Source organism: Myotis yumanensis, unplaced genomic scaffold (assembly GCF_028538775.1).
Source record: "Myotis yumanensis isolate MYYU_CA2020_CCGP unplaced genomic scaffold, mMyoYum1.0.hap1 SCAF_2, whole genome shotgun sequence".
Taxonomy (NCBI): Eukaryota; Metazoa; Chordata; class Mammalia; order Chiroptera; family Vespertilionidae; genus Myotis; species Myotis yumanensis.
Genome location: NW_027223753.1, coordinates 79,055,412 through 79,083,019, shown reverse-complemented (window position 1 = coordinate 79,083,019; position 27,608 = coordinate 79,055,412). Strand labels below are relative to the sequence as shown.

At 40.1% G+C, this 27,608-nt stretch overlaps 1 protein-coding gene across 10 annotated transcripts in view; it reads right to left on the bottom strand.

The window, feature by feature from the left end:
* KIF13A (kinesin family member 13A) overlaps window positions 1–27,608 on the bottom strand; it is a 219,279-nt gene that overhangs the window by 19,872 nt on the left and 171,799 nt on the right. For 8 of the 10 annotated variants that reach the window (XM_070405671.1, XM_070405675.1, XM_070405677.1 and 5 more), the window contains 14 exons: window positions 25,829–25,915; window positions 25,564–25,730; window positions 18,963–19,173; window positions 17,403–17,565; window positions 16,214–16,354; window positions 15,085–15,234; window positions 12,382–12,543; window positions 11,680–11,853; window positions 9,296–9,447; window positions 8,179–8,311; window positions 7,841–7,987; window positions 4,441–4,479; window positions 2,761–2,860; window positions 1,409–1,535 (listed from right to left, as the gene is read on the bottom strand). In XM_070405671.1, the coding sequence (XP_070261772.1) occupies window positions 1,409–1,535; window positions 2,761–2,860; window positions 4,441–4,479; window positions 7,841–7,987; window positions 8,179–8,311; window positions 9,296–9,447; window positions 11,680–11,853; window positions 12,382–12,543; window positions 15,085–15,234; window positions 16,214–16,354; window positions 17,403–17,565; window positions 18,963–19,173; window positions 25,564–25,730; window positions 25,829–25,915 (1,953 nt within the window). The remainder of the gene's footprint in view (window positions 1–1,408; window positions 1,536–2,760; window positions 2,861–4,440; window positions 4,480–7,840; window positions 7,988–8,178; window positions 8,312–9,295; window positions 9,448–11,679; window positions 11,854–12,381; window positions 12,544–15,084; window positions 15,235–16,213; window positions 16,355–17,402; window positions 17,566–18,962; window positions 19,174–25,563; window positions 25,731–25,828; window positions 25,916–27,608) is intronic. The other 2 variants (XM_070405673.1, XM_070405681.1) reach the window with 1 other exon arrangement.

Below are 27,608 nucleotides of genomic sequence, written 5' to 3'. Positions count from 1 at the left end.
ATGAGATAAAACAGTCTAAAAGGGGCCTCAAAGAGCATAACACAATGGGACTGGGCTGGCTGTTTATCACAAGTGGTGCCACACGCTGCGTGTGACCTATAGGATTCCAGCACAGAGGAAAATCTGCAGGGAGAAACATCAGATTAAAAATTCTGTGCCTGCAAATTCAAAACTTCTAGTTACATAATCCCATGAAATCAATTACACTTCCATTCATCATTACAGACACAAATAACATCACTAATGTTTCTGCGCCTATCCAAAAGAGATGATCTGGCATGTGTTCAAAAGAAATCCGATTTCTCCTAAACGCCTAGGATATATTCTTAAGAATAAGAATGAAAATAAGCAGCAGCAGCAGTTACCCTTTAATGAATGGGCCCTATATAAACAACATATCCTATATAATAAAGAGGTAATATGCAAATTGACCATCATACCCTCACACAAGATGGCTGCCCCCATGTGGTCAAAGATGGCCACCACAAGATGGCTGGCAGGGGAGGGCAGTTAGGAGCGAGCAGGCTGGCAGGGAGGGCAGTTGGGGGCGACCAGGCTGGCAGGGGAGGGCAGTTGGGGGCGACCAGGCTGGCAGGGGAGTGGTTAGGGAGTGATCAGGCTGGCAGGCAGAAGTGGTTAGGGGCAATCAGGCAGGCAGGCAGGCAGGTAGGCAAGCAGTGTGGAGCCAGCTGTCCCAGATTGTGAGAGGGTGCAGGCTTGGCTGAGAGACCCGCCCCCCCCCCCCAGGGGTCCCTGATTGGAGAGGGTGCAGGCTGGGCTGAGGGACACCCCCCCCCCACCTGCAGTGCATGAATTTCATGCACTGGGCTTCTAGTTTTGTATATATTATCTCTAATCTTCACAACAGTATCATAAAGGTAGTCCCATTAATGATTAAGAATGAAGCCTCAGAGAAGGTAAGTGAACAACACTTAAGAGCTATAGCTGGAAACCATATCCAGATTTATTGGACTGCAGAGTCGAGGATATCACCCTGTTTCTTATGAGCATGAGGACTGACATATCAATCAATTAATTGATTGTAGTTTAGATATATCTTCTGCCCTCTTCGACTACACCCTGGAAACACTCTTCTTTCGAGCCGAAATTAAGAGAATTTCTGGAGATCAGGACACCACATCCAAGTTGCTCATGCAGAGGAACTAAGGAGTGTGGTATTAGATTCCTGGCCAGGTAATAAATGCTCTCTGGCTTCCTGTGAGAGAAAGTCGTCTGCGGTAGGGAGGAAAAAATGGGAATGTGTCACTGGAGATGGGTGCCCCTTCCCTGGGCAGCTCATGCTGTTTAGCATTTCCCGTGATAATCCGGGAAAGTCACTTGCGTGACTCCTGCCACAGGCCCTCTGAACCATCCTGTCAGACCTGCACAGAAGGAAGGGTGGACTTACCAGTCGGCAGGTGCCCCGGGGATCCCACTGCCTGGGGCTGGCACCAGCACCGCATTCCTTTCCTCAGTCAGCCCCACCCACTGCTCCACAAGCCGGGCTTCCCGCTCCACTTCGTCCTCGGTTTTCTCTGTGGGGCAGAATGAGGAAATGAGTACCAAGAACGGAAAAAGTACAATTTCTACATTTAAAATAGATGAGTACTTGGTGATATCCATACATGGCTTGAACATCTGCTACATCACAAAGGATTTGAGGCTTTAAAGTTCAAGCCTGAGCACCCAGTTGGGCTTGGAGAGGCTAGGACACTAGCTAATGAACCACAAACCAGGAGAGTAGAAGGAGCATTGGAATAGAGATTAAAAGACGTGGGTTATTTTACTGGTTCTGTAAAATTTGAGGAAGTGATTCAATAGATGAGTCTAGTTTCCTACTCTTTCAAAAAGGTATAATCAAGCCATATCTACTTCATGCACGTGTTGGAACGATCAAATAAAAATGGATGTGACATTGCTTTATAAAAACTATACACCATTTTATATAGAGAATTAAAGAATACCATATGCCGCACCCTGCAAAGCTAACTTTATTTTCCTTCATATTCATTATGAAGAGATTTTATTTGATATATTTTGAAATCCTCTTACCTATAATACAACTCTGGAACCACGGGGACATAGTGAGTTTTCATGAGCAGGTGGAGCACATGCACAAAGGACACTATGAACGTTGAGCCGAGATGTTGTATTGGGGGAGAATTTTCGCTAACTGCTTCATGAAGGGGATTAAGTGTGATGTGTTCTTTGGTGCCGAATCATCCGCAATAAGTAAATCATAAAGTGCGGATGTGAGACTACGGGTTTCAAGAGCATATTTATACTCTGAAATCCAGGAGGCAGTTGCCAGCATAAGCGGACTGCATTCTTGGAGCTCAGGCAGTGGCTGCAGTTGCAGCCGGCTTTGGCTGAGTGCATGGCTACCTCCCAACAGTAGCTGGGGCTGACCTGCCAAAGGCTGTGCTTTTAGAAGTGACCCTTTAGCTGCTGTCAGTTCCATGTTCTGAGCCTGAAGTAGCTCATTACTGAGTTATAGTATTGATCATATTTGCATTCATCAAAACATAATTTCAGTTTAACATTTAATATCACTGTTAACTCAGAGTTTTATAAAGATATATTAATTTCAAACTCAGAGCCTTCTTAAGCTAACACTGTACAATATGACACACAAATATTTATAATTGTTATAAGGTTAAAAACTAAGATACAATTATCCAACAAAGGGAAGAAAGCAACCCACTGCAATTGTCTACAAGTGAAAAAGCTACTCCCGGGAAAGAGTTTAATCTCACATACCTTTTTTATTGCTGATTTTTTTAATCTGTTCATCTAAGTATTCTCGTCGCTTAATGAGTGCATCAGACCACCTCTCTCTTACACAGTTTAAGTCTTCTTCCTGACATGAGGGAAGGGAAGCATTTTTCTGTAAAGTGCATAAACAACTAGTATTTCTTTTTTAAAAAAAGATGTTTCATTGATTTAGAAACTTTTCATTAGGAAAGGCCATTGAACATTGCTGTGTGATTAATATGCAAGAAAGCAAAGAGGCCTTGCAAACACTGCATGCTGATCGAGAATCCCGTTACTCAGAAATCAGAGCCCAAGATTTTCCAAAAGGATAATTGTACCTAAAAGCAAGAGAGACTCAAACTACACCAGCTGTTGGATGATTCCTACATGGTGTGTGTGTGCTTGTGTGTGCTGAAGCTGTAGCTATTCATTTGAAAGATTTGCAATTCTCAGCTGAAGGACACCACGAACAGAGCCCAAACCATGTAACAGCAAATGGAATGGAAAATGACAGGTATTTTCATAGTTCACAGTTCAATGGCCTGATGACCTGTATTTTCTGAAACGCAAAGGATGATCAGCAGAGAACCTTCAAATTTTCCCCTACCATGAGGTAACAAAAATCTCCCATGCAAAAACCCAACATGCAGTCAGCCATGCTCTCAGAACTCCCAACAGCAAGCCAATGGACTTCACGTGTATACGTGGCAGGAAGCGCAGACAGCTGCAGGAGTGAGTTAATGGTGTTGCTGAGACCCAAGGGGATCTTTCTCTTATACTTTGTTTTTGCTTGCTTGTTTCCTTTCTTAGTAAAATTATGATGAGGGAAAGAACCCATAATTCTATTCAAAATGTGCTAACTTGCTTAATTCTAATCTAACTCTTAAGACATTACATTCAGAGCAGACACCTGCAGACTTCTGAGGCTCTACCTACAATGCACACACATGTTAAGCACAGGAAGGCACACCAGGAAAACATGCTTTTGAAGTTTATGTGGAGAATTAATAGAGAGAATGGGAACCAAACCCCAAACAGTCCATCCTAGTTTGCTGCCTTGACCACTGCTATTATTGCTCATTCCACGATAGCAGGTCAGTCAGCGATGACTGGGTAAAACCTCACATTTGCATATATTAAAAAGTTGCGATTTAAATTCTCCAGGTTATAGGTAACTAAGCTTGGCCTTAATGAGAGAAGAAAACTGACTAAACAAAACAAAACTGTGTGCATAAAATGTCTTCAATTTTCTTATCCAACAAAAGTCTCTTAAAGTAAAATGGCATATTAGGACAATACTACTCTCTTGAATGTAAGGAGCTAAGTGTAGTTTCTCACAGGAAAGACAAGAATCTACTTAGAGAACATGGATTGGATAACTGCACAGATTTTAATGTCACCAATTTAATACAACAATCATGGTCTTGCTTAGAAAGGCTTTATAAGCTAGTAATTTGAGATGGCATAGCAAAATAGCAGTATTTGGTTATAAATTTTAAGCTGACAGAGAAATCTATATAGAGGCAGTATTGTATCCCTGATTACATTTAAAGCAAATCAAAAGCAAGTGAAAAACTGCATTTTCTTGCTCTACGCTCCTCCTTCCTCCTCCCTGCTCTCTGCTTTGCGGGTGCTGGCAATTAGCAGCAGCTGTGCCCCATGCCACAGGATTGACGGCAGCAATACCTGATAACTATCCATATCATCACCATCCTCATCATCTCTCTGGCAGGAAAAAAAATAAACACAAAGGACATGCATTTTGTTTCTCAAACAGCACACTTAAATAATTCTTTAAGCTTAACACACACATTACAATGGACAGCACACACATCAGCATCATAAAACATTTAATTGAAACTCAAAAAGATTTAGTAGATTTAATTAACTTGTCTATAATTACTTAAGAAATTTAAGTTTAAAAAAATAAAGAAAGGAGCCCCGCTCACGTGGCTCAGTGGTTGAGTGTTGACCCATGAACCAAGAGGTCACCGGTTCGATTCCCAGTCAGGGCATATGCCTGGGGTTGCGGGCTCTATCCCAGCAGGGGGCGAGCAGGAGGCAGCCAACTGATGATGTTTCTCTCTCATTGATGTTTCTATCTCTCTATACCTATCCCTTCCTCTCTAAAAATAATTTTAAAAAACATTAAAAAATAACAAAGAAAGAAATCATTTAAAAACAAGAACTCTCTTAGATGGGACTACCTGCCTTACTGCATTGTTATGCAAATAGTTGCTGTGTATTTGTGGGTGAGCTATTTGAGATTTAGAGTAGGTTTAGAAACACAGAATGACAGAGAAAGGACTTTAGAGATTCCATGGCTTGGCCTTTGAGTTTTAGCCAAGAGGCAACTAAGGCCCAGAGGATGAAGTGATTTAATGCAAAAATCACACACATAATGATAGGGGCAGGCCTGTAGTCTCCCACATCACCACACCACTCTCACTGATGAAATCATCACAGTGAAAGCTCACTGGGGAACCTAAATCTATCTACATTCAAGGTTCTGCACCAGACTACTGCAATAAAAGCAAAGGCCACTATTTTAAATATACGGATCTATCATTATTCACTATTGTGTATATCACCCTCCATACCAAACAGCTGAGAAAAATCAGAACTGTATTGAACCCACAGAAGTGTTTATAATAACATAAAATAACAATTTTGGCAAAAACACTTGTCAAAATAAAATCACAGTGTTGAAAAATAAAAGAGTTTTAGTTGAGACAATTTTCCTAAAAATAAGAATATGTAATGAAATTCCCATTTGTAGAGAATATTCATCCATATGGAGGCAGGTTCTATTCAAAATGAATACTGGGTCATGTAATAACTTCCTTTCATTTTTTTTCTATGGTTACTGGAAGGTTAGTATTCAAATAGTGGTCTAGTCATAAAAAAAGACAAACTGTTTTTTTTCAAGTTTAAAAACATAATTACATTATCCTCATAACCTAGGTATATTTCAAAATATACTGCTACTTAAAAGTGCTTTAAAAATAGTTAAAATTATTCTCTGTCTAGACTTAAAAATACACTTTGTTTTAATTTGGCAACCACCATTATTATTTGTGTAAGTAATTCATTAAATGCAAGCCAAATACTGAAATAAGTTTTCTTGAATTAACTCCCCATATTAATGAATCATTTATCATTATTTTTTAGATATAGGAGATACTGAAAACTAGCCTGAGCTTCTATGGTGGATAACTGTTGTGACACCAACATATTCTGGATTGGCTGAGCTACTGAATCAGAAAACTTCTGAAGTATTACATCAACAACAAAAAGTTACTGGATATGTCCTTGATTGGCCATGGCAGTAAAAATAAATAAATAAAAGCTTTAAAATAGCCACAGTTTAAATTTGCATGACTGGTACTAGGCTCTTTAAAAAGAACATTTAGTATTGGAGAAAGGCTGATATTTGAGAGCTTAAATCTTGACAAAAATCAGTTTTAACTCAAGAGGTATAGCTGTTTTACAAAGTGCAAATAAGCAGTCCTTATAATATTCCTAGAATGGGGCATCTAGTCAGTTGATATTCCATATTCTGCAGGTCACAGTTTAGGACACACAGATTCAAAGTTTTATTTAAGATCAGAAACTTGTTAAGCCACAAAATTTTACTGCAGAAAGGGAGCTCAGAGAATTAATAAGTCTACATCATCATTTTGAAGAGAAAAAGGGAACTTTTTAAAATTACCCAGTCAAGGCAACTACGCAGGAAGGCCAAATTAGACTTACGCACACAGGTCTCCCTACTCTAATGGTTTCTACGAGGCCCCGAGGCCACCTCAAAGTTGACAGCCAAGTGAGGGACTGAACTGGGATGAGAATACAGACAGTCCAACTCCCTCCTCCACACACAAGGAAAAGTCTTGTGGAAAAGACTGTCCCCAGAGTTTCACTCTTACTCTCCCCCAGGCCTTGGGAACTCTGGCCTGAGATAGGAAAGCAGTGTTTAACAAAGTTATTCTTCCCTGAAGGCCCGTGAGTCCAAGAATGTTCTTTTTAGCTTCCAGAAAAGTCTTTGCCTGAATGCCATGAAACCAAAAGGAAAGAGAGATGAAGGTGAATCATTCTTGGGATGGACTGGGCGTACGCCCAGACTCCACAGAGAAGTGTCCCCTCTCTCTCATGTCAGGGACAGTGCTCCCTCTCAGCTGACAGTGAGGGAGCCCCAACATAATGGTCGATTCGATTTCTCCCAGTCCCTAATTCATACCTGAGAATAAACTGGGGACTTGGGGAGGCACTGCCTTCCTTCAGGCCACTGGGGACCATTTCCTAATCTTAAAGTTTCTTTTCTTTTTCTTTCTTTCTTTCTTTCTTTCTTTCTTTCTTTCTTTCTTTCTTTCTTTCTTTCTTTCTTTTCTTTCTTTCTTTCTTTCTTTTTTTTTTTTTTAGGAATATAACATTATTTAATAAACAGATCTAAAAAGAAAACAATGACTTTTATACAACACCACTCAGTCATATATTACATGTACAAAATCTATTAAAGGTGGATAAACCTCCCAATATTTAGAGACAATTAAAGTTTATTTTCAAGGAGTACTCCTGTAATCTGAAGGTCAATTCCTAGAGGTTTTTATCTTTTAATTTTTAAAAATGAAAACACAAGATTTAGCAAGTGGAGAATTAACGGACAAAAATGATCAGGACAAATTTTAATTTTTTTTTTTTTAAAGAAAGCTTTTAAAGAACTGATTATTTATGCCAGTGTATGGGGGCAATTTTATGTTAATAAAAGTGGATCAAGCCAGGCAGCAATGTCAAATATCCAACATAATTTGGACCAAATGTAAAATAAAACCTGCCTAAAATAAATGAATACTGTAGCATTAAAATGTATATTTATGAATAAAGTAATTATTAATCAACACTAAGCCAATATTGTATTTTAAATCTAGAAAAAGGGCAATGGATGGAAATATGAGGGCAGGGACAAATAGATGGTTAAGGCAAGGAATTCTGTTGTATTCCCAAATAGGTGTCTCCATCACAGATCACAAACTTCCTTAATTCTGCATTAATCAATCTTCGTTAAATACTGTTTCAAACCTGTTGGTCTTACCTGGTAACTGTCCAGCCCTCTTTGGAGCTTGGTGGACCGGGCAGTCACACAGCCAATAGATATTGACAGGATGGCTTCAACCATAAGTGGCAGTGTCCCTGAATGCTGTACAGGTTTTACTGTGACTTGCACTCTCCGGGAATGACCCTGTAGAGGTGAGGGTGCCATGAGGGAGTGATGTGGAAATGCGTGCCAGGAATGGGAATGGGGAGTGAAGGGGGAAGAGGATAAAGGAAGGGAAACAAATTAGGGAACAAAGAGTCAAATAATGCAAAAATTCCAGAGACTGTGTGCTAGCGTGGGACAAAGAAACCATGAGACAAAAACAACCTTAGTACCTGTCTGAGCTGAAAGATGCCTCCAGTGTTGACGTCTTTCGCCTGGTGAAGCTCCACTGCAGCATATTCCCCTAACTCGTTCAGTTCTAATATGGAGATCCACATTTCTATTCTGCGAGTCACTTCATTCCACCTGCAGAACGCATTCCAACATACAACACTCTCATTGCCCAGGGACTCTATTAGGAATAAGCCTCCGTTCACTGACCACTTACTATGTGTTAGGCACTGAGCCATGGATGTTGCATACACTATTTTCTATTAACTCTCAAAACCTTTTGGTGTACGTTCTTTATATTTTATTGAGGTATAACTTACATTCAGTGAAATGCCAGATCTCAAGCACAGAGTTTGATGAGTTTTGACAAATGCATACATCTGTGTAAGTTATCCCACCGTTAACCTCAGAAAGTTGCTCTTGCCCCTTCCCATTCACCCTACAACCACCCCTCCCTGCAGCAGCCATGAAAGCTCATAGATTAGTTTTGCCTTTTCTAGAACTTCATATAAATGGAATCGTGTAGTAGTATATACTTTTAGTTCTGGCTTATTTGGTTCTGCATGTTTTTGAGATTCAGTTAAATGGATGGCAATAGTCTTTTTTAAATTTCTGAGTACTATTCTATTATATGAATACTACTACAATTTGTTTATCTATTCTCACATTAAAGGACACTTGGATTATTTGCAGTTTAGGATATTATAGAGTTGTCATAAACACTTGTGTGTACAAGTCTGCTTGTTTTCATATTTTTGGGTAAATACCGAGGAGTGGCATTGCTGGGTCATAGAACAGGCAAATGATTGACTTTACAAGAAGATATTTTCCTGTTTTCTTCTATAATAAGCTTTACAGTTTTATATTTATGGTGATGTAGTTTTGTGTATGTTGTGAAGTAAAAATTGAAGTTTTTTTTTTCCATATTGATATATAATTTTTCAGTCTTGTTTGTTGAAAAGATTTTCCTTTCCCCACTGAATTTCTTTGTTGCCCAGTAGTTCCTTTGATCATTCTCATTTCACAAATGAGGAAACAGGCTCAGAGAATCCGTTTTCTTAACTATTGTCTAAGTGCTACTCTTGGCCCCGTGTCTGAAGCTCACAGGAAAGTACGAACCTGTCATGCAGCGTTCTTGTCTTAGCATGAAGAGAATCCACCTCCCAGATGGAGCTACCGTTTCCAGCACACCGGTGGCCCCACACTTCAATCGCCAGTGCTCCATCTGAAATGAACTCCAGGAATTCCTCGGTTACGTTCACCACATAGTCCTGGGGTAAGCAGGAGGAAAGACAGAGCGACAAAAATTATACTTAAAGAAATCTGTGACATTTTTCTTTTTACCTTTTAACTGTATATAGATTCACTTTGGAGTACTAGTATATGAACTCGATCCCAATCTTAAAAACTATCTCTACTGTTTTATAGAACACCATCAAGAAAAAATAATATAAAATCTGAAAGTGATATTATGAGGTAATTTAACCCCACCCCTTTGTTTTATAAATGAAGACAATGAAGAATGCTACTTGTTCCACGTTATACTGCTTGTTAGTTACAGAGCTGATTAACTCTACGTTCCCTCAGTCCTGGTTCATCATTTATAGCTCCCCAGCTGCTCTGACGTTCAGCTGGCATAGACCAGTAAGCACATCAAAAAAGGAACATTCGATTGCTCCTTGCTATGGTGTAGAAGACTAATAACATTTTACATGATCATCATCATGATTCTGAGCTCTTGCTCCTAGACTCTCCCACCCCAATTCCTCATTTAAAACACAAACAGATGACAGTGAGGAAATGAATCCTAACTGACTTAGTAGTAGGGAACAAAGCCAATTTTCTTTCCATTCACGGCTCAGAGGAATCCTGGGTGAACACAACTCTGTGACTAACTTCTGGCAAGAGCTGATCCAACCTCACATTATTTACCGTCTTATTCATTTCCCTTAGAGAAAGAGTAAGCATTTCAGAAGAAAAATAAACTTAATGACCAATTAGTACAATCTACACACTTTAAAGATGAAATAAACCCCAAGGGCACATAATGATTCCAGGGGCCCTGAGACCAGTATTTACTAAACCAGCTGTTAACTAGAATGCACTTGAAATTCAGATTTTATCATTCTGCTAAATAGCAGCTTTGTAGATCCAAAGAAACACGGGGAATACAGAAACAAAAATGATTAATGAAAAATTTGAGAAACAGATTGGTGAGAACAGTAATAAATATGGGTTATTTTCAGAAATAGAAAGACTTGATAGTCTTTACATATGTGAAATTTTATAGGTGGTGATATGGATTTGTTTTCTAATTGTAGAACTAAAAGGAATAGGCACAGTTTACAAAAAATAAATAAATAAAAGGTCTTGAGTACCTATTAAGGATTGTCCAAGGAAAAACAAAATTACACAGAAAATAGAGTCTGTCGAAAATGACTTGTTGGCATTCCAATGTGAAAACCAGAAGGGCAGCTAATGTCCCAAAGTAGGTTTATGCAATATTCCCCCAAAAGTTTCTTTTCCCATTTTATATTTTCTTTCAAAACTCATATGGTAGCCCTAACTGGTTTGGCTCAGTGGATAGAGCGTCGGCCCCGTGGACTGGAGGGTCCCGGGTTCTAGTCTGGTCAAGGCACATGCTCTAGTCTGGTCAAGAGCATGTGCCTTGATTGCTGGCTTGATCCCCAGTAGGGGGCGTGCAGAAGGCAGCTGATCAATGTTTCTCTCTCATGGATGTTTCTAACTCTCTATCTCTCTCCCTTTCTCACTGGAAAATCAATAAAAACATATATAATAATAAAAGCATAATATGCTAATTAGACTAGACAGCCAGACATCCTTCCGGACGAAGCCGAGGCTGCGAGGGCTGAGCCCCTTGCATGAATTTCGTGCATCGGCCTCTAGTATTAAAATAAAATAAAATAGAAGACATAGTGATTAAAAAAAACGAAAACAAAAAAACTCAAGGAAGAAAAAAACCCTCATCTGATACATTAGAATGCTATGCTTAGAATTCTATACTATTTTCAAAAGAATGAAAATAGCTACAGCAACTTACATGTTAAGATATCCACATATATCAAAGTAACAAGATATAATTTTGCAATATGTATAATATAATCACATTTTTGTAAAAAAGTGTTTTAAGAAGTTGTGTGCATGACATTAAGAGTGTGTATCTATGCCCATTCATATGTATGAGCATATGTTTACCACACATATAAATGTTGTGGAATACAGAAAATAGTTTATCAAAATATGTAGCAAACTGTCATTGGTCATCACACCTCGGGGGAGTACGATATCGAGTATAGGTTTTTCAGATTTTATTTCAAATACTTTTAAATTTTTTGAAATTATACTGAAGTACACTTTGAGGTTATAAAGCCCAATAAACATATTAAGTCTATAAGACATACTTATGGAGAAAATTTCTAAAGTGCAAGTAGACTTTTAAACTACACCCAGATTTGTTGCCCCCCACATAACTCATTTCATACCTTACAGTGAGAGAAGGTCACACTATACTGGGCATCCTTGGACTGTGGGGAAGGCACCTCTGGGTCCACTACTGGGGCAGCCACTGTGGACTCACACTGGTCCCAGAATGTGTATTGACAGAAGACAAAATTCGAGAGGTTTAAGGGCAGCCCAGTTGCTTCTTTAATTTTTACCTGAAGAGACAGATTTTTAAAAATGCAACTATAACTTCCATAAAGAAAACATTAAACTATGCATTCTTTTCTTATTTCAGCTTCCCCAAATTTAAGATTAAGCGATGAAATAATTAGTCATCCACCTGACATCTGAAAATATTTGGCACCGCTTCATTAGGGTCCTATCTGTAATGAAATCTGTACCGTAGTTCTATAACTAGCATATAAACTTGGCAACAAATACATACCATGCTCTAAAATTTTCTTAGTAATTGAGTTTCTGATATAGATAAAACCTGTACTAGAAAAGTATGCTTCAACAAACAACATACACTCCTTGCATGCCAAATACACAGCCCTTTGAAATACCACACACAGGTCATCAGAAAGCGTGCTATACTTCTGGAAAAAGGACTGTTCATCATTGTATTTATTGCCAGAAAGTTTAACTTCTACTTTGCTCTGTGAAAAACTCATAAAATTTTCTATAAAATTGTTTTGAATTAAGAAGTCATTTTTCTGAGCCTCCCACCACTGTCCTCTCACCCGGCATGTCAGTTTTTTGACTCGGTGAATGACTTCCCCACTGCTGTCTACGACTTCAAGACTCCCACTCTCACTGGAGTTCTCTGAGGAGTCGTCTTCCACCACGCGCTCCGGGACAGCCCCTGTGACCCGCATCACTTCCACGTGGAGACGCCCTGCAACCTGGGTCAGGGGACCAGAGGACGTGGGGTTAAAAGGCATCGTGGACAACACAGACGGAGACAGAAAGCATTCTACAATATCCCGATGAGCAGCTACACAGCTATCACTCGGCCATCTGGAGGAGCTCAGCACTCCCGGAGCCAGTCCTTTCCACGCTTGCCCCTCCAATCATCCTGCCTGACTCTGAGCCAAATTTACCTGCCTGTAACTTGCCTTCTGGAGTCATCTTCATTCTTACCCTTCTTGTACAGGATAGCCAACACACAGCTTAAAGACTACTATCATATTCTACCTGGAGTCACCTATTTTCCATGTGTATATATATTAGTTCACCTACTCATGCTATCAAATACCTGGCCTCTTGAGAATACCAAAATAAAGACGCAGACTCTGCTGTCAGGGCGCTCAGTCAAGTGGGGAAAGACAGAGAAGTAAAAGCCCAATAACAACAGTGTAGACTAGCTGCTACAACAGAGATGATGTACCGGGTGTTATGGAATAAATTTATCACCTCAACAACTATTTGCCAAGAACTGACACCGTGCCAGGAACTGCACTAAGTGTTGTATTGACAATAGTGAAACAAACAGACGTGGTCACTGGGCTCGGGGAGTTTCTATTCTCCTGGGAGTAGAGAATGGGCTGTCATTCCCACTGGAGCTGAGGGGTGAGACCGACTCCAAGAGAAACAGCACACACACAGCCAGGGAGTTAGAAGGAAACAGTTCCTTTAAAATGGTTTTTCCAAAAAATGGGCTTAAAATATCCTCACTATCCTGGGGGTTCTCAGAATCGGTGCTAGTTTAATAGTATCTCTCTTAAAGTTGTTGCAGAGAAACAAATCAAAATTGTTGATATTTGCATTCCCAGAGTTGTAATTGGCCAAGTTATCTTTTATACAACAGCGTAAGGTTGTAATCACTGCAGCTGTGAAGGGTAACACATGTTCTGGCCGAGCCACTGTCATCTTAAATAGTGAGCTTGTTTTTAAAGGTAGCTCAGACCCAACTTCCACAGCAATGTGCACTGGTGCCAGGGACCTGGGAGATAGTGGCTGATGGTATTTGGCAAGGCAGACAAATATGAGGAAGTAGTAAGGGGGAGGGAGTGAATAAGAGAAATCAGAAGATAGTGATTCTTAAGCTTTTTTCAATGCTTTTTGAGAACCTAATACATTTTTAAAAATATATATTTTATTGATTTTTTACAGAGAAGAAGGGAGAGGGATAGAGAGTTAGAAACATCAATGAGAGAGAAACATCGATCAGCTGCCTCCTGCACACCCCCTGCTGGGGATGTGCTCGCAACCAAGGTACATGCCCTTGACTGGAATCGAACCTGGGACCCTTCAGTCCACAGGTTAAAGCTCTATCCACTGAGCCAAACCAGTTAGGGCGAATCTAATACATTTTTAATATAATTTCAGGGGATTCCTAGAACTCTAAAGCCCTCCATGGACCTTAGCTTAAGAACCATGACTTAGCCATTGGATCCCTTTGCCACAGGAATTGTGCCCATTTTTAACATGAGAAAAAGCAACTCCAGCCCACTGGTCTTTCCAAAGCAGAATGTTCATGGGGAGTTTTGGGGGGGCGGGTAGGGGGTGTTACGACATGTAGAAGGTATGCTATGTACTTGCACACCACAACTGGGAATCTAGGGTTGATTTTCTAGGCTTGCTTTAGGCAGAATGGCATCCTATTCTAACTAAGCCTGCTCTAAATATAACAAAAAATAACCTTGCATGTTATTGAAGGACAAACTAGGAAATAAGGATATGGTTAAACTTAAAATTAAAACATCAGTTGATGGAATGGAAAAAATAAAAAAGTCTGAACTTGAACATTTTCTGAAATGTCTTAGGCCTACATAAGGCCATATATCTAAATAACTGAAATATGAGAGTTTAAAAGGGGGTAACAATCCTGGCTGGTTTTTCTCTGTGGTTAGAGTGCCAGACTGAGGACGAAAGGGTCCGGATTCGATTCCCGGTCAAGGGCCCAGGTCAGGGTGTGTGCAGGAGGGAACTGATCGATCTTTCCCTCTCTCTCTGCCCTTCCCCCCCCCTTCCCACTCTCTCTAAAAATCAATGGAAAAAATATCTTTGGGTGAGGATTAACCAAAAAATAAAAAATAATAAAAGGGGGTAACAATGGGATAATGAAGCTTGTTTCCTTTGAATATTTTGGGTTTCAAATCTTGTAAAGACCACTTAGAGGCCAGGGGGGAACTAGAGTATCACAGAGGTAACAGGTTAAAAGAAATGAATGCGGGGCACAGAGCAGAATCTGGTTTCCAAAGATTTCTAATTTAATTAAAACAAAAAACTTATGAAACAAAAATATGAAATGTGTTATAATATTCTTAAAACCATGACTTAAGGTTGATAGTTTCTATTGATATTAATAGAGAAAAAAGAATGAGGATTGTGACTCTTTTGCCTAGTTTCTGAATCAACCTCAAGAACTTAAATAGAAAAAAAACAAAACAAAACAAAAATTTGAACCACCATCATTTTCTCTGACGCTGGCTTGTCCTTACCTCCCCCTGCTGGCTGATGATAGGAACTGCATACTGAAGTTTCACATCACAATAGAGACACTCCAAAAACACATTAGCCACACCGATGAGGTTGTGATTCTCTTGGGCTTCATAGAAGGGGTCACCTCGTTTCCCATAAAGTCTCTTTGCCTGAATGATAGGATAGGCAAGTAGGCAGCAGAGAAAGAAATAACACATCAAAATGAAATAAAATGATTTAAAACTAGCATTAACAATTTTTAAAAAGCATTTATTCTAACAAATTTAAAAAGTAAAATTAGAATCACATCACATAAATAAAACAAAATTAGCACATTGTTAGTTGGGGAACTAAGTGATATCGGTGTAGGCAGGGGTGGGCAAACTTTTTGACTCGAGGGCCACAATGGGTTCTTAAACTGGACCGGAGGGCCGGAACAAAAGCATGGATGGAGTGTTTGTGTGAACTAATATAAATTCAAAGTAAACATCATTACATAAAAGGGTACGGTCTTTTTTTTTTAAGTTTTATTCATTTCAAACGGATCCGGCCCGCGGGCCGTAGTTTGCCCACGGCTGGTGTAGAGGATCCTTCTTCAGTTATTGCCTCATCTTCCCCCCACTTGCAGCCTGCTTCATTTCACTCCCCATGCTTCGCCTCATTTCCTTCACCGAATCGTTTTGATCAATAATGCCCAAAAAGTGAAATTACGCTCTCTAAAGTTATTCATAGGAATCTACCCAGCCGTGATCACAGCTCGGGGAGCATGAACATATGCCAATGAATATAAAATCCGCACAGACTCCATCCAGCTGACTTCTCACAACACTGACGCAGCAGCACAAATTCACTTAAAGCAGCACTTTATTTCACTTAAAATGTAGTAAAAAATGCAGCCAAGTAAGAATGCACTGTTTTCTTCATTTGGTTCTACCTGTGTAGGGACTACATGTTATGTTACTAATCCAACTTAGCATTCCTTTCAAGATCACTTTTACTTTACTTTTTTATCTAAATGTCCAGAGCACCAATATGATGATTGTCAGGTGTGTGCACATGAGTGTGTATGTCTGTGTTCTGACAATTAAAATCATTTTTACTTTCTGCTTCTAACATGACCAAGTCTCCTTTACATTTTATCTTTTTTACCTCGGGGACTTTTTCCTTCCATTCTTGATAAAGGTCTCTCATATCAATTAATCTATTCTCCAGCTTCTCAATGGTCCAAACTTGCGTGCCTTTCCCTTTCCTCCTCACTTGAATAGCTGGCTCACTCACTATTGCTCCTCTCTGCAGAACAAAGGAAAGCAAAAGCAAAACAAACAAAACAAACTTGTTATAACTTTTTGGATTGTTAAAGCAATACACATTATTGTAAAGCAGCAAGTTTAAGAAATATAATATATGCAAATGATGAAATTCTACCACCTACAGAATACTTTGGTTTATTTTCCATCGTTTATGTATATCAAGGCACACACTTAATTTTTATCAAAAGCAGAACCAAACAAAATATCAAGTTCCTATTTCAATTCTCTCTCTACAGTTTTCATATTATAGTCCTCTTGTGTCCATGATTCTTCATAAACATGAATTTATAGGTAGCACAGCTATCCATTATTTGGATGGACTACTTTTTTGACTATTCTACTGCTCAATATTATGGCTGTCTCATATTTTTGCTATTATAAAGGACACTATGATAAGCATCCTTATACAAAAAGCATGTTTACGCTTTAAGTTCACTTCTATGACCATGGACTGAGGACACATTTCTCAAAGGAGAAGAACTTGGTCAAATGACCACAACCCAGAAGACTGATGAGACACTCCCTCACTCATTTCTGGCTTGACAATGAATGGATGAAAAACTATTCTTTTTCAAAGTTTCTCATTAAAGAGAAAAATCTTCAAGTTGAACTGATGGGAAACATCCAAATGGATGCAGAGTGCTCTATGAATGTAAAGACAGTTAGCATACCAGTCTTCCTTTCTGATAGAATTAATTCTGAAACTGATACTGCAACAAAACATACACCGAACCCTCATTTCAGAAGGGGGCGTTTATACAAAAGAGACAAGCAGGTGGGATTACTTATATACATTTCTAGTTTTAAAGAAAGCATTTAAATTAGCAACCCCTTCAGGCCATCCAAATTCTCATATTCTGATCATCACATATCTAAGGGCATATATACAAGTGAAGGTCTGTAGCAGAAGTTTCAAGAAGAATGAGAACTCTGGCTCACTTGCGGATCTCCTTGGGGAGGTTATCTTGGAGGTCAGGTTTACAGTCCATCTTACAGGATTCACTAATGCACACCTTGCTCATTCTCACCTTTCTATTGGCACTGAGGTTTGTAGCAGGGATCTGCAGAGTCACCTGGTAGTCAGTGAGTTTGCTCATTTCCTCGGCTAAGAAGTTTGCCTCCCTCACCAAGGTGTTAGCCTTAACTAGCTGCTCGCGCAGTTTTGCCAGGCTCTGACGGAAGAGTTCATCCCTGTGGTGTAGCAGAAAAGGACATGAGAAAATGGAAAAGCAAAGGAAACGGCAGTCGGTTTCTAAGTGAGTCCCCTTTTCTCCTCCCAGGGGTCATCTTCCCAAGATGTGGCTCGAGTTAATCATCTCTTTGTTAGAGAGAGATGCAGCGTGACTGCAAGAGTTATAGAGTAGGACATCTGAGGTCAGATTGCTCTGCCTTTTATCTCATTGGCCCAACTTACTAGCTAAATGACTGGCAAGTCATTTAACCTCCTGCCTCAGTTTCCTCATGTGTGAGATGGGGAGTGAAAAATGGTAAAATACAGCAGCAGACGTGAAGATTAGATAAATATAGGTAAAGCACTTAGTGACTGGCACATGATAAATGATCAATAAATGTCCGATGCTGCTTTAGTCCTATTAATTATTATTATAACACAGGAGTTTATTAATGGGTCTATAGACACACCTGGCTTTTTCAAATTCTGGGCTTTTCATTTACTAGATGGGTGATTGAGATAGAATATTTAAACTGATTCCCTGATCTACAAGACAGAAATAATAATTCCTATGGCATAGAGCTGTTAGGAGCATTAAATAAAATTAGACCATATTTAGATGTGGTAAGAACACAGAAGTTGGCAATATTTTATTGCTCTTGTTGTTGTTGTTATTGTTATCACTACCATTTCTTCTACTACTACCACCTCAGTTCTTTTTTTTTAAAAAAAAAAATATTTTTATTGATTTCAGAGAGGAAGGGAGAGGGAGGAGAGTGTTAGAAACATCAATGATAGAGAATCATTGACTGGCTGCCTCCTGCACACCCCCTACTGGGGATCGAGCCCACAACCGAGGCATGTGCCCTTGACTGGAATCGAACCTGGGACCCTTGAGTCCACAGGCCAATGCTCTATCCACTGAGTCAAACTGGCTAGGGTTACCTCAGTTCTGAAATAAATGGTTTAAAGTCACTGCTTCTCAGCTTTTTGGCTAAGATAAATGTTTTAAAGTCATAATTTAAAAAATTCACATTTAAGAGACTTCTTAACACTACATTATATTTAAATAGAATCTAAAGTAAGAGAAATAAAAAATAAGGAGAAAGGTTTTTATGCTAAGAATTATTCAAATGGAGTGAAAATTTCTACCTCCATTTTAATACCTGTCTAAGCCTTCAAACTTGGGACCATTTTTACTGCAGGTGAGGGGGTGGTGGTGTGTCTTTAACAACTAACTACAAACATACTAGGACGGACAGTATCCTTGGGAAGGAAAGCCAATTGCTAACAACCCAGATATGGGACTAAGATCTCCCTCTGTGCCAGGTCTGTCTCCCTTTACATGTCTCACAATCCTCCCCCAAAGCCCCACGGCCCTGAGCCTCGACTCTGGCTGACCGGGTTCCATTCTTACCTCTCCTCTGCCCACTGGGTCACCTTCTGCTGAGCTGTCTGGCTGTAGGCCAGGCGGTCGGGGCTGCTGCTCTGGGGCTGCCTCTCCGGGGAGAGCTGCTGGCGGAGCTGCTCCAGCTCCCGCTCATACATGAGCCGCTGCTCCTCAAGCGCACTCCGCTTCTCTTCCAGGTATTGTTTCTCCAGGACCTGCACCACATTTTGAACTGGGTCTGGTGAGCCAAGGGACAAGGCAAGGTGTCTTCAGTGGTGGCTAAGACAGGTGCCTGCCTGTGCTGCTTCAGCAAGAACCATCGACTTCCTCCCCCAGAATCTGGCCTTTCCTTGTGCTTCTGAGAGAGGCCTGAGTGGCCCTGTCAGATGGAACCCTCTCAGTTTCCTTTTCACTAACATTTTAGATAAATTTCCTATATGTAAACATGTTACTTTCTTCAATTTGATGAGCTCGCCCTATTGTTAGGTCATTAACCTACTATAAGCAGAGAGAAGCGGAGAAGGGGATGGTGTCCTATACACTGGGGAAAAACGTCATGAAATCGAGGACAAGGGCATAGACAGCCACATGAGATTTGATTGTTATGGTAGAGAATTTTTATGCCCATTTAGCATTCAGTTTTGGTACACAACAAAGGGTTTATATTTCTGATTTTAACCACAAATCACTCTACTCCTGAATTTCTCTAATGTGAGAGGCTATTTTTGTGTGTTTTTAACTGTTGCAGATCTAGAGCTCAGCAATGTGCACGTGAGTGAACGGCATAGAGATACTGACAGGTCATGCTCAGAGGGCCATTCTATGACTAGAGGTGGCTGCGATGTAGGTAAGACTTGGTCCTGAGGAGTTCACTGCTGAGGGAGGACATTCACTTGGTAACGACTAATGAACTCAAAGCCATGGAGAAAGATTAAGGTACTGACCACACATACAAAAAAGAATGTTACTGGCCTCTCTAAGCAAGTAGGTCATAGGGAAACAGTATGTAAACCCTCTGGAAAACCAGCATCACATAAATATTTCACTGCAGGACAGGGGGCCTAGATGAGATGTGCCCGTATCCTCAGACTAGCCTGGGACTTAACTACCTCCTTGTACATGAACACACTTGCCTGTTACTCAGTGCTATTTGTGTTGTATTTCTACATATTGACTCTCAGTTTAACTTCCAAAATAAGAGTGGGAAATTAAGATTTTGTATAATACCTGATGATAGCTACTTTTCCAGATGGTCCTTAACAATTTGGGAAATAAATGTGTAAGTTGCTAATTTTCTACATGAGCATTAAGAAAAAAAAAAGCATATTAGATGAAAAAAATAAGGTTAAATCATACAAAACCAAAAGTAGAAAGCAATTAAAATATCACAATATGCACAGTGTATTAAGTTGTTTTAATACAAATAACAACTGCAATGACAATAATGATTTATTAGCTATTGGCTTTATCTCAAGTAGAGGGATATACCCTATGCGTGCATCATCTCATGAAAGCTTTGCAGAAAACCTAAGAGTGGTATCATTTCCACTTTAAAGATGAGGACATTGGGGCTCAGGAAGGTTAAGTAGCTGACCTAAGCTTGCATCTGACCTCAGACCAAAGCTAACTGGCTGGGATAGACAAAAACTTAATAATAAATTAGTGTAGTCTCCTCACCTCCAATGTTTTGCTCAGAATTAGTACTCTCTTAAAGAATATAGGATGGGGCAAAAGTAGGCTTATAATTATTCATACAAAAAAATACAACAATAACTATTAATACAAGAATAAATTCTGTGTTTCACGTACTCATAATTATAAACCTTTTGCCCCACCCTGTATTTTAAAAAAAATTTATATCTTTGCTAATATAAAATTCTCAAATTCAGCATTTTTTTTTTTTTCAAAGCAGAATGGTTTTCTTTATAGAGTCCTGACATAGAGTTAAAAAAAAAAAAAGACCCTACAGAAAGGCACACTCTGAGTGGACATTTCCTATAGAGTAAAAATATATGTACCCCAGAGCATTAGAACTGACATAACCTAAAACTTCCAAAAAAATGTGAATAATATGAATTTTTTTTTTTGAGGGATGCTGTAAGGGCTAGAGAAGGAAAGTTCTCTTAGAATTAAAAAAATATATTTCTCAAATAGTATATTTTGTTGCTCTATTTAGATTTTAAGTTTAAAAAGTACAGAACAAGGTCCTCATTTTCCATTTACATTTATGCACAGCCTTATTTTCAAGAGTCCCACTTGGTGTTCGCGAATCTTTTCTAGAGAGAGAAAACTGGAAAACACACCACTGTATAAAATTATATGCTAGGGTTTTTGCTAACAGACACCGAATAAGATATTTCATCTTTATTTCTACTTGTTGGTCCGTGGTGTGTAGAAATGCGCATGATCCCAAATGACTGAAGCAGAGGGATTTTGCCCCAAGGTTCCCCACCACAGAGGCATGTGACTGAGGCTGCTTAAACTGCTTTAGCCGCTGCCATGACCGACACCCCCAGCACTCACCAGGCTTTGTCAGTGGCCACAAATCAATGTGCAGATATGGAGGACGGAGCTGCCCAAAGCATCCCTCCCCTGCGCCTGCCCCACTACAGCTGGCCAGGTGAGCCCTGCCTGGGACTTTGGGTCTGGCCATGCCACACAGCCCTGGTAGAGGTACAGCGGCTGAGGGTATTCTTTCCAAACTTCTGATCCTAACACATGTCTGGAAACACCTTTCTCTTACATATATTTGACTAGAAGGCCCACGCACAAAAATTTGAGCACTGGCAGGGAAGGGGGGGTCCCTCAGCCCAACCTGTGCCCTCTCATGGATCACGCTGCCTCTCGCCCTGTCCGCCCCGCCCACCTCGCCCAAGACACTGCAGGCCTGGGCCCAGACAGCAGCTTGGATCATGCTGCCGCTTGCCCCGCCCGCCCCGCCCAAGACATGGCAGGCCAGGATCTTGCCTTGGCGGTGCAGCAGGATCTGCCTGCAGTATGCAAATTAGCCGCCATCTTTGTTGGCGGTTAATTTGCATACCTTGCCGATTAGCCAATGGGAGGCATAGTGAAGGTACGGTCAATTTCAATCTTTGTCTATTATTAGATTAGATAACATTTTCTTTTCAAATAATTAACCAGTTTCAAGCCTTTATCAGTACCCGTATTTTTAAAAAAATAGATCACCCTAATCAGCAAGTCCATCTGACTCTATAAGATAGCCTAGGACAGAAGCCAAAGAGTATTTGGTTTATTCTCAAATGACCAATCAACTACCAACAGATTGTCCACAGTTTTAATTCTCCTTATCACTTTCCTCCTATTGAATGAGCTGTTTTAAAACTCAGTGAGCCTGGCGCCTAAGGCCAAGATACCAAGAGGTTGGTATTTTAGGAAAAGAAAAAGGACCACAGTGACTTTGGCACAGCACTTCTCTTCTTCATTAGTTTATTGTTTCCCTGGTATGTAACTATGAAATGAAATGAACTCAAACTTACTTATCTGTCCCAAGATGGAAAAGAGAGACTGGTGGTGAAGGTGATGGTAATTGGAGGGTATTTAAGTGATAAAGAGAATTAAGATTCATTCACACCAGGAGGCTCAAGGCACTAAATTGAAGGGAAATAAATCCCTTTGGGGAAAAAAACCTTTTAATCCTAGATGGAATAAGTGGGCTATATGACCCTTCACCACCCCTTAATTGCTCTTTAGACCTACCGTCCACTCTGTGAAATCAGATGGGTGTCTGATTCCTAATTTTGAACCCTTAGGAAGAAAGCATTATTGTCTACAGATACTAGATTTGCTCTTCCTCTTAATTAGAATGAATTGAGTTTCAATCATTATTTCCCCTAGTGACTCGAAAAGACATTATTCTAGTCTGTTACTGGGATAATGCAGGTAAGTGTATATGTAGAAATAAGATATTCTGATTGCTGAGCTGTCAACAGTAATGAAACCATCAGCAACAGGAGCAATAATGCCAGTAACACTTGCGTTGTTGGATGCAGAGGGAAACAATAGCTACCAGATTTTAACCATGGGGAAAGTAGTGGAGCTGGGACATGGGGAGGCAGGAGTCTTAATTAAAATGGGAACATCCCTTAATCAAGAAACAGAGTACCGCTGGCAGGCAGAAAAGGTCAGCTTCCCAATCACATTAGCTTTTGCCAAAGCATGGAGCACAAGCATCGCTCAGCAGCACCGCCAAAACCCCGTCACGCTCCCTCATGCTAATGCCAATCAGTTAAAACCTTTATCCCAGTGTTTGTGGAGCAGCTTCGTCTGAAACCACAGGAGAGGGAAGAGAATCTTCAAATAGGACCACCATGGGGACGACCACCAGGCAGACAGGCTTATCATCGGGAAGCCACCTGGCAGCAGAGGTGCATCGCGTCAACACTGTCCAGCCGCCTGCATTTCAGTACTTGCACCAGAGCACATCTGTGTGCCTCACAGGGAAGCCCATTCACCAATGAAATTGGGTAATCCATGGGGAGGGGAGGGGGAAACATTACTTTTAAACAGACAAAATCAACACTGGAGAGCAAGGCCAGATCTGGAATACAAATGAGTAACTCATGTTAATGCCATGAGCCAGGCCACTGATGACTAATTGGTTTGGCCGAGGGTTGAAGGAATTGATGAATGCTGACTAAATACTCATTGGTTATTCAGGGGTTCACTATGCATATGGCAAGAAGGTAGTAATTAGATTAAATTAGAAACCTGTGATATGGGATGATACAGGATTCGATCGATACTCTGCAGAATTACAGGATTGAGACATCTAGATTTCTGCAACCTCCTCGAATTACAGAATGGGAGTTCCTCCACCTGGAGTTTGGAGCTATAGCCTCCTGTCACACCCTGTGTCTCTCTAGGCCTCTAAAAATCATTCCAGGGAGGCCTGTTGCTCACACAGATTGTTAAACGATCTGTCAATGTGATCCCCATGCCTGAATGTCTGGAATTTTCCCACCTGGAGAGCAAGTGGCAGAGTGGACTGAAGAGTGATTTGTAGCTGTGGTCCACCCTGTGCTGCAGTGTCAAAAGCTCCAAGAGCTAATTTAATCCCTAACTGTAATTAACAATGTTTAAAAGGAGAAATTATCAAACTTTAGTAATGAAGTTATCTTTCCCCTTCCTTTTTTTGCTATTGCTACATTGTGCTGTTTCTCAATCTGGCCTTTACTTCATTTTACCTATTTTTATAATTAAAAAGAGGGGTCCTTGAGGCTAAAAATCCAAGGAGATAAATAAAAATATTTTTAAAAATTTTTATTTATTGATTTTAGAGAGGAGAGAGAGAAACACTGATTTGTCATTCCATTTATACATGCATTCATTGGTTGCTTCTTGCATGTGCCCTGACTAGGGATCGAACCCACAACCCTGGCATATTGGGATGACGCTCTATCCAACTGAGCTACCGAGGTAAAGCCAAAGATAAAAATCTTTATTCTTGCAACAGAATCTCCAATTTGATATGCCAGAGATCTGACCAACAATTCACTAGCCATATTCAAATTCTCCCCAAATAGGCTTATTCAGAGTAGAGTGAGGAAATAAATATTTAAGGAGGAAGCTTGACTGTGAAAACCACAATACTCTTTAAGCACACTGGCAGATAGAGGTTACCCGTCATAGGGCTCTCGGGGCTCCCGGGGTCTGCAAGTATCCAAAGAACAGATGAATGGGAAAATGAGGTTGGACAAAGTCCAGAAACCAACTTGCTCAGGTGCTCCTGAATGTAGCCTCAACTATATCCCTGCAAAGAAGTCCTGGTCTTAGAATGCAGTCTGTGCCTGGTAGTAAGAGAACTTCCCTGTTCTGCATCTAGTTCCTAGGTACTAAGTGTGGTGATTGGAAGACTGGGAGATGGGAAAAAAAAGGAGCAGATTTATAAAATAGCAAGCAAGGGGAAAATCTGGTGTGTATTTTACTGAACTCACAAAAGTGTGTATAAGCACAGAAGAAGAAAGGAGGGAAAGAACTTTCTTTTACACACAGATAGGAAGAACCTTAATATAGTCATTGAAAAACTTCTGGAAGGAGGGAACTAGAAATAATGCTTTAAGGAGACTCTCTTCCTTAAAGATCCGAGACAGGCTGAGTGTAGGTCAAGCAAAGAGCCCATAAAGGCTTTTGTTTTAGCCATCATTTAAAAATAAGTCTCTTTGGAGGTATCATTTTCAATTGAGTTTATAGTAAAGTGTTGTGACTTTTATCTCTCCATCAGACTCTATTTGACGTTCCAGGATTAGTACTCTCCTGGTGATTTTCATGCTCTGAAGGACTCAGAAATTATAGGCTCAACAAGGGGAAATTTGATTAGAAATTCATCACAGTCATTCAATACTCTAGGACCATGGAAATCTTACCACAACTAGCTTGGAAACAAGAGGTCTCAAAAAGATCCCACCCTCTTCCTGGTTACACCTGAGGGAGCCGACCAGGTCCTAGAATACTTTCATTAGCCCCTCACTTATGGCCTTTTTAAGGAATTAGCAATTTGCTGTGCCCAAGTGTTCAGGATGGCACAATAACTTTATACATACTTATCCCTCATTGAATGCTGTGAGATAAGGAACTGCCCAAGACAAAGAACTCTGAAGTGAGGCCTTACCGTTACTATTCAGTGTTTTCATGATAACCTCCATCTGTGCAAATTCATAGTTATAGTCTGGTTCCGAAGAAGCTTCACTGGCTGCATCCAGGTCATGCTCTGGAGGGCCTGTTTCTTTTTCGAAGTCTTTCAACCAATCTCGCCGTTTCCTCTTAGGTAAATTAATTCTGTGGGGTTTTTCACCATTAGAGAGAATCAACTTGCTTTGCACTCAGATAACAGAAAAAAATGTATATGAAAATATTAGTGAACACAAAGATGTTACCTAAAAAAGTGGTTATTTCCCCACAGGATTCTATCACCGTGCCACAGCTGGGTGGTATTGCACACGAGGGTACCATTTACACAGGACCTGAAGGAACACCAGGGAAAATGTCAGCTGAATGGTAAAGAGCACAAAACCCAGCCACAGTAGCTAAAGAGAATACTGGGGAGACTTGCTGATAACAGGAAAGTCTAGGACCAACAACTAGGCATCTTCAACAAATTAAATGCAAGAAAAAAGGGGGGAGGTGTGAGGGGAAGTATTCACGGGCTAAAAGAGATCGAAGACACACAATAACCAATGACAATGGTTGACTCTTATTTGGATCCTGATTTCAAAAAACATCTGAAAAAGAACATTTATGGGGAAACCTGAATACTGACTGAATATATAATGATTAGGAAGAAATTACTGTTACTTACTTTAGGTGTAATGGTATTAAAGTGATGTTTAAGAATATACATATTTTATTTTCTTTATTTTTAAAATATATTTTTATTGATTTCAGAGAGGAAGGGAGAGGGAGAGATAGAAACATCAATGATGAGAGAGAATCATTGATTGGCTGCCTCCTGCATGCTCCCTATTGGGGATCGAGCCTGTAATCTGGGCATGTGCCCTTGATTGGAACTGAACCTGGGACCTTTCAGTCCGCAGGCGATGCTCTATCCACTGAGCCAAACCAGCTAGGGCAAGAATATTCATATTTTAGAGACACAAGCTGAGATATTTATGAATGCAAAGATATAATATCTTGATTTGCTTTAAAATAACCCAGAGGGGAGGAAGGAAGAGATGTGGAGGACATGTAAATAAAACAAAATTGTCTATGAGGTGCTCATTTTGAAGCTGGATTATGGATATATGGGGTGTATTATACCATGCTTTTCACTTTCATATCTTTAAAATTTTCCATAATAAAAACAAGGAAACATAAAAAGAATACCATGTTTAAATCCAAAATAGTAACCCAACATCTTGTAAAGCAAAACTAACAATTGGGAGTGGGGAGGGGCAATTCTGTTCAGTCCGGGGTCATAGAAGGCCCTCAAAATCATTTGGTCTGTCCCCACCAAGGCATTAGGGGTGAGTTAATTAAATGCTTGACCAAATATAACAAGCTAATTTTCAAGTTGACAATTTTTTATGGCCTGCGAATGATGTTATAAATATCCAAATGGCCGCTGGCAGAGCAATGGTTCCCCACTCCTGCTATAAATGGGTCTGTGTTGGCCTGTGCATCTCTGACTTGTCTAAAACAAACTTTGAATAGGTAACTTGGCCCTGTGGACCTTCATAGGTGATCTTTCAGCAGTGGCAGCTTTTCTGACATTGCAACTCAATTACAGCTTACTATCAAGGGGCTATGATGTCAGCAGCCTGCATAACCCACTGGAAAAGCTTTCATATTAGATCTTATCAACTGATCCTTTCACACGGTTAAAAAAGAGTCACTGTGACATTTTTTATGGGAAAAGGAAAAGTCCTCCAGAATTTTTAATGCTGAAAATCTGGTCTTTTCATAAATGTTTCCTGAGAAAGAGATTTTGGCTTTTACAGGAAGAACTTTGCTCTACATTCATGGTGTCTGCCTTCAGTCAAGATTCCAAATAACTTGATTTGGGGAAAGAAGAGGAGCCCCACTGTACTTTTTGGCAGCTGACAATGCTTTTTGGGTCCTCCATGTGACAGAGAGAGTTGGTAAAGTGATAACTATTTTTGGAAGGTAAGTAAGTAACTGTCCTTTGGCATAAACAAGGGAACAGGAGGACAGAAATGC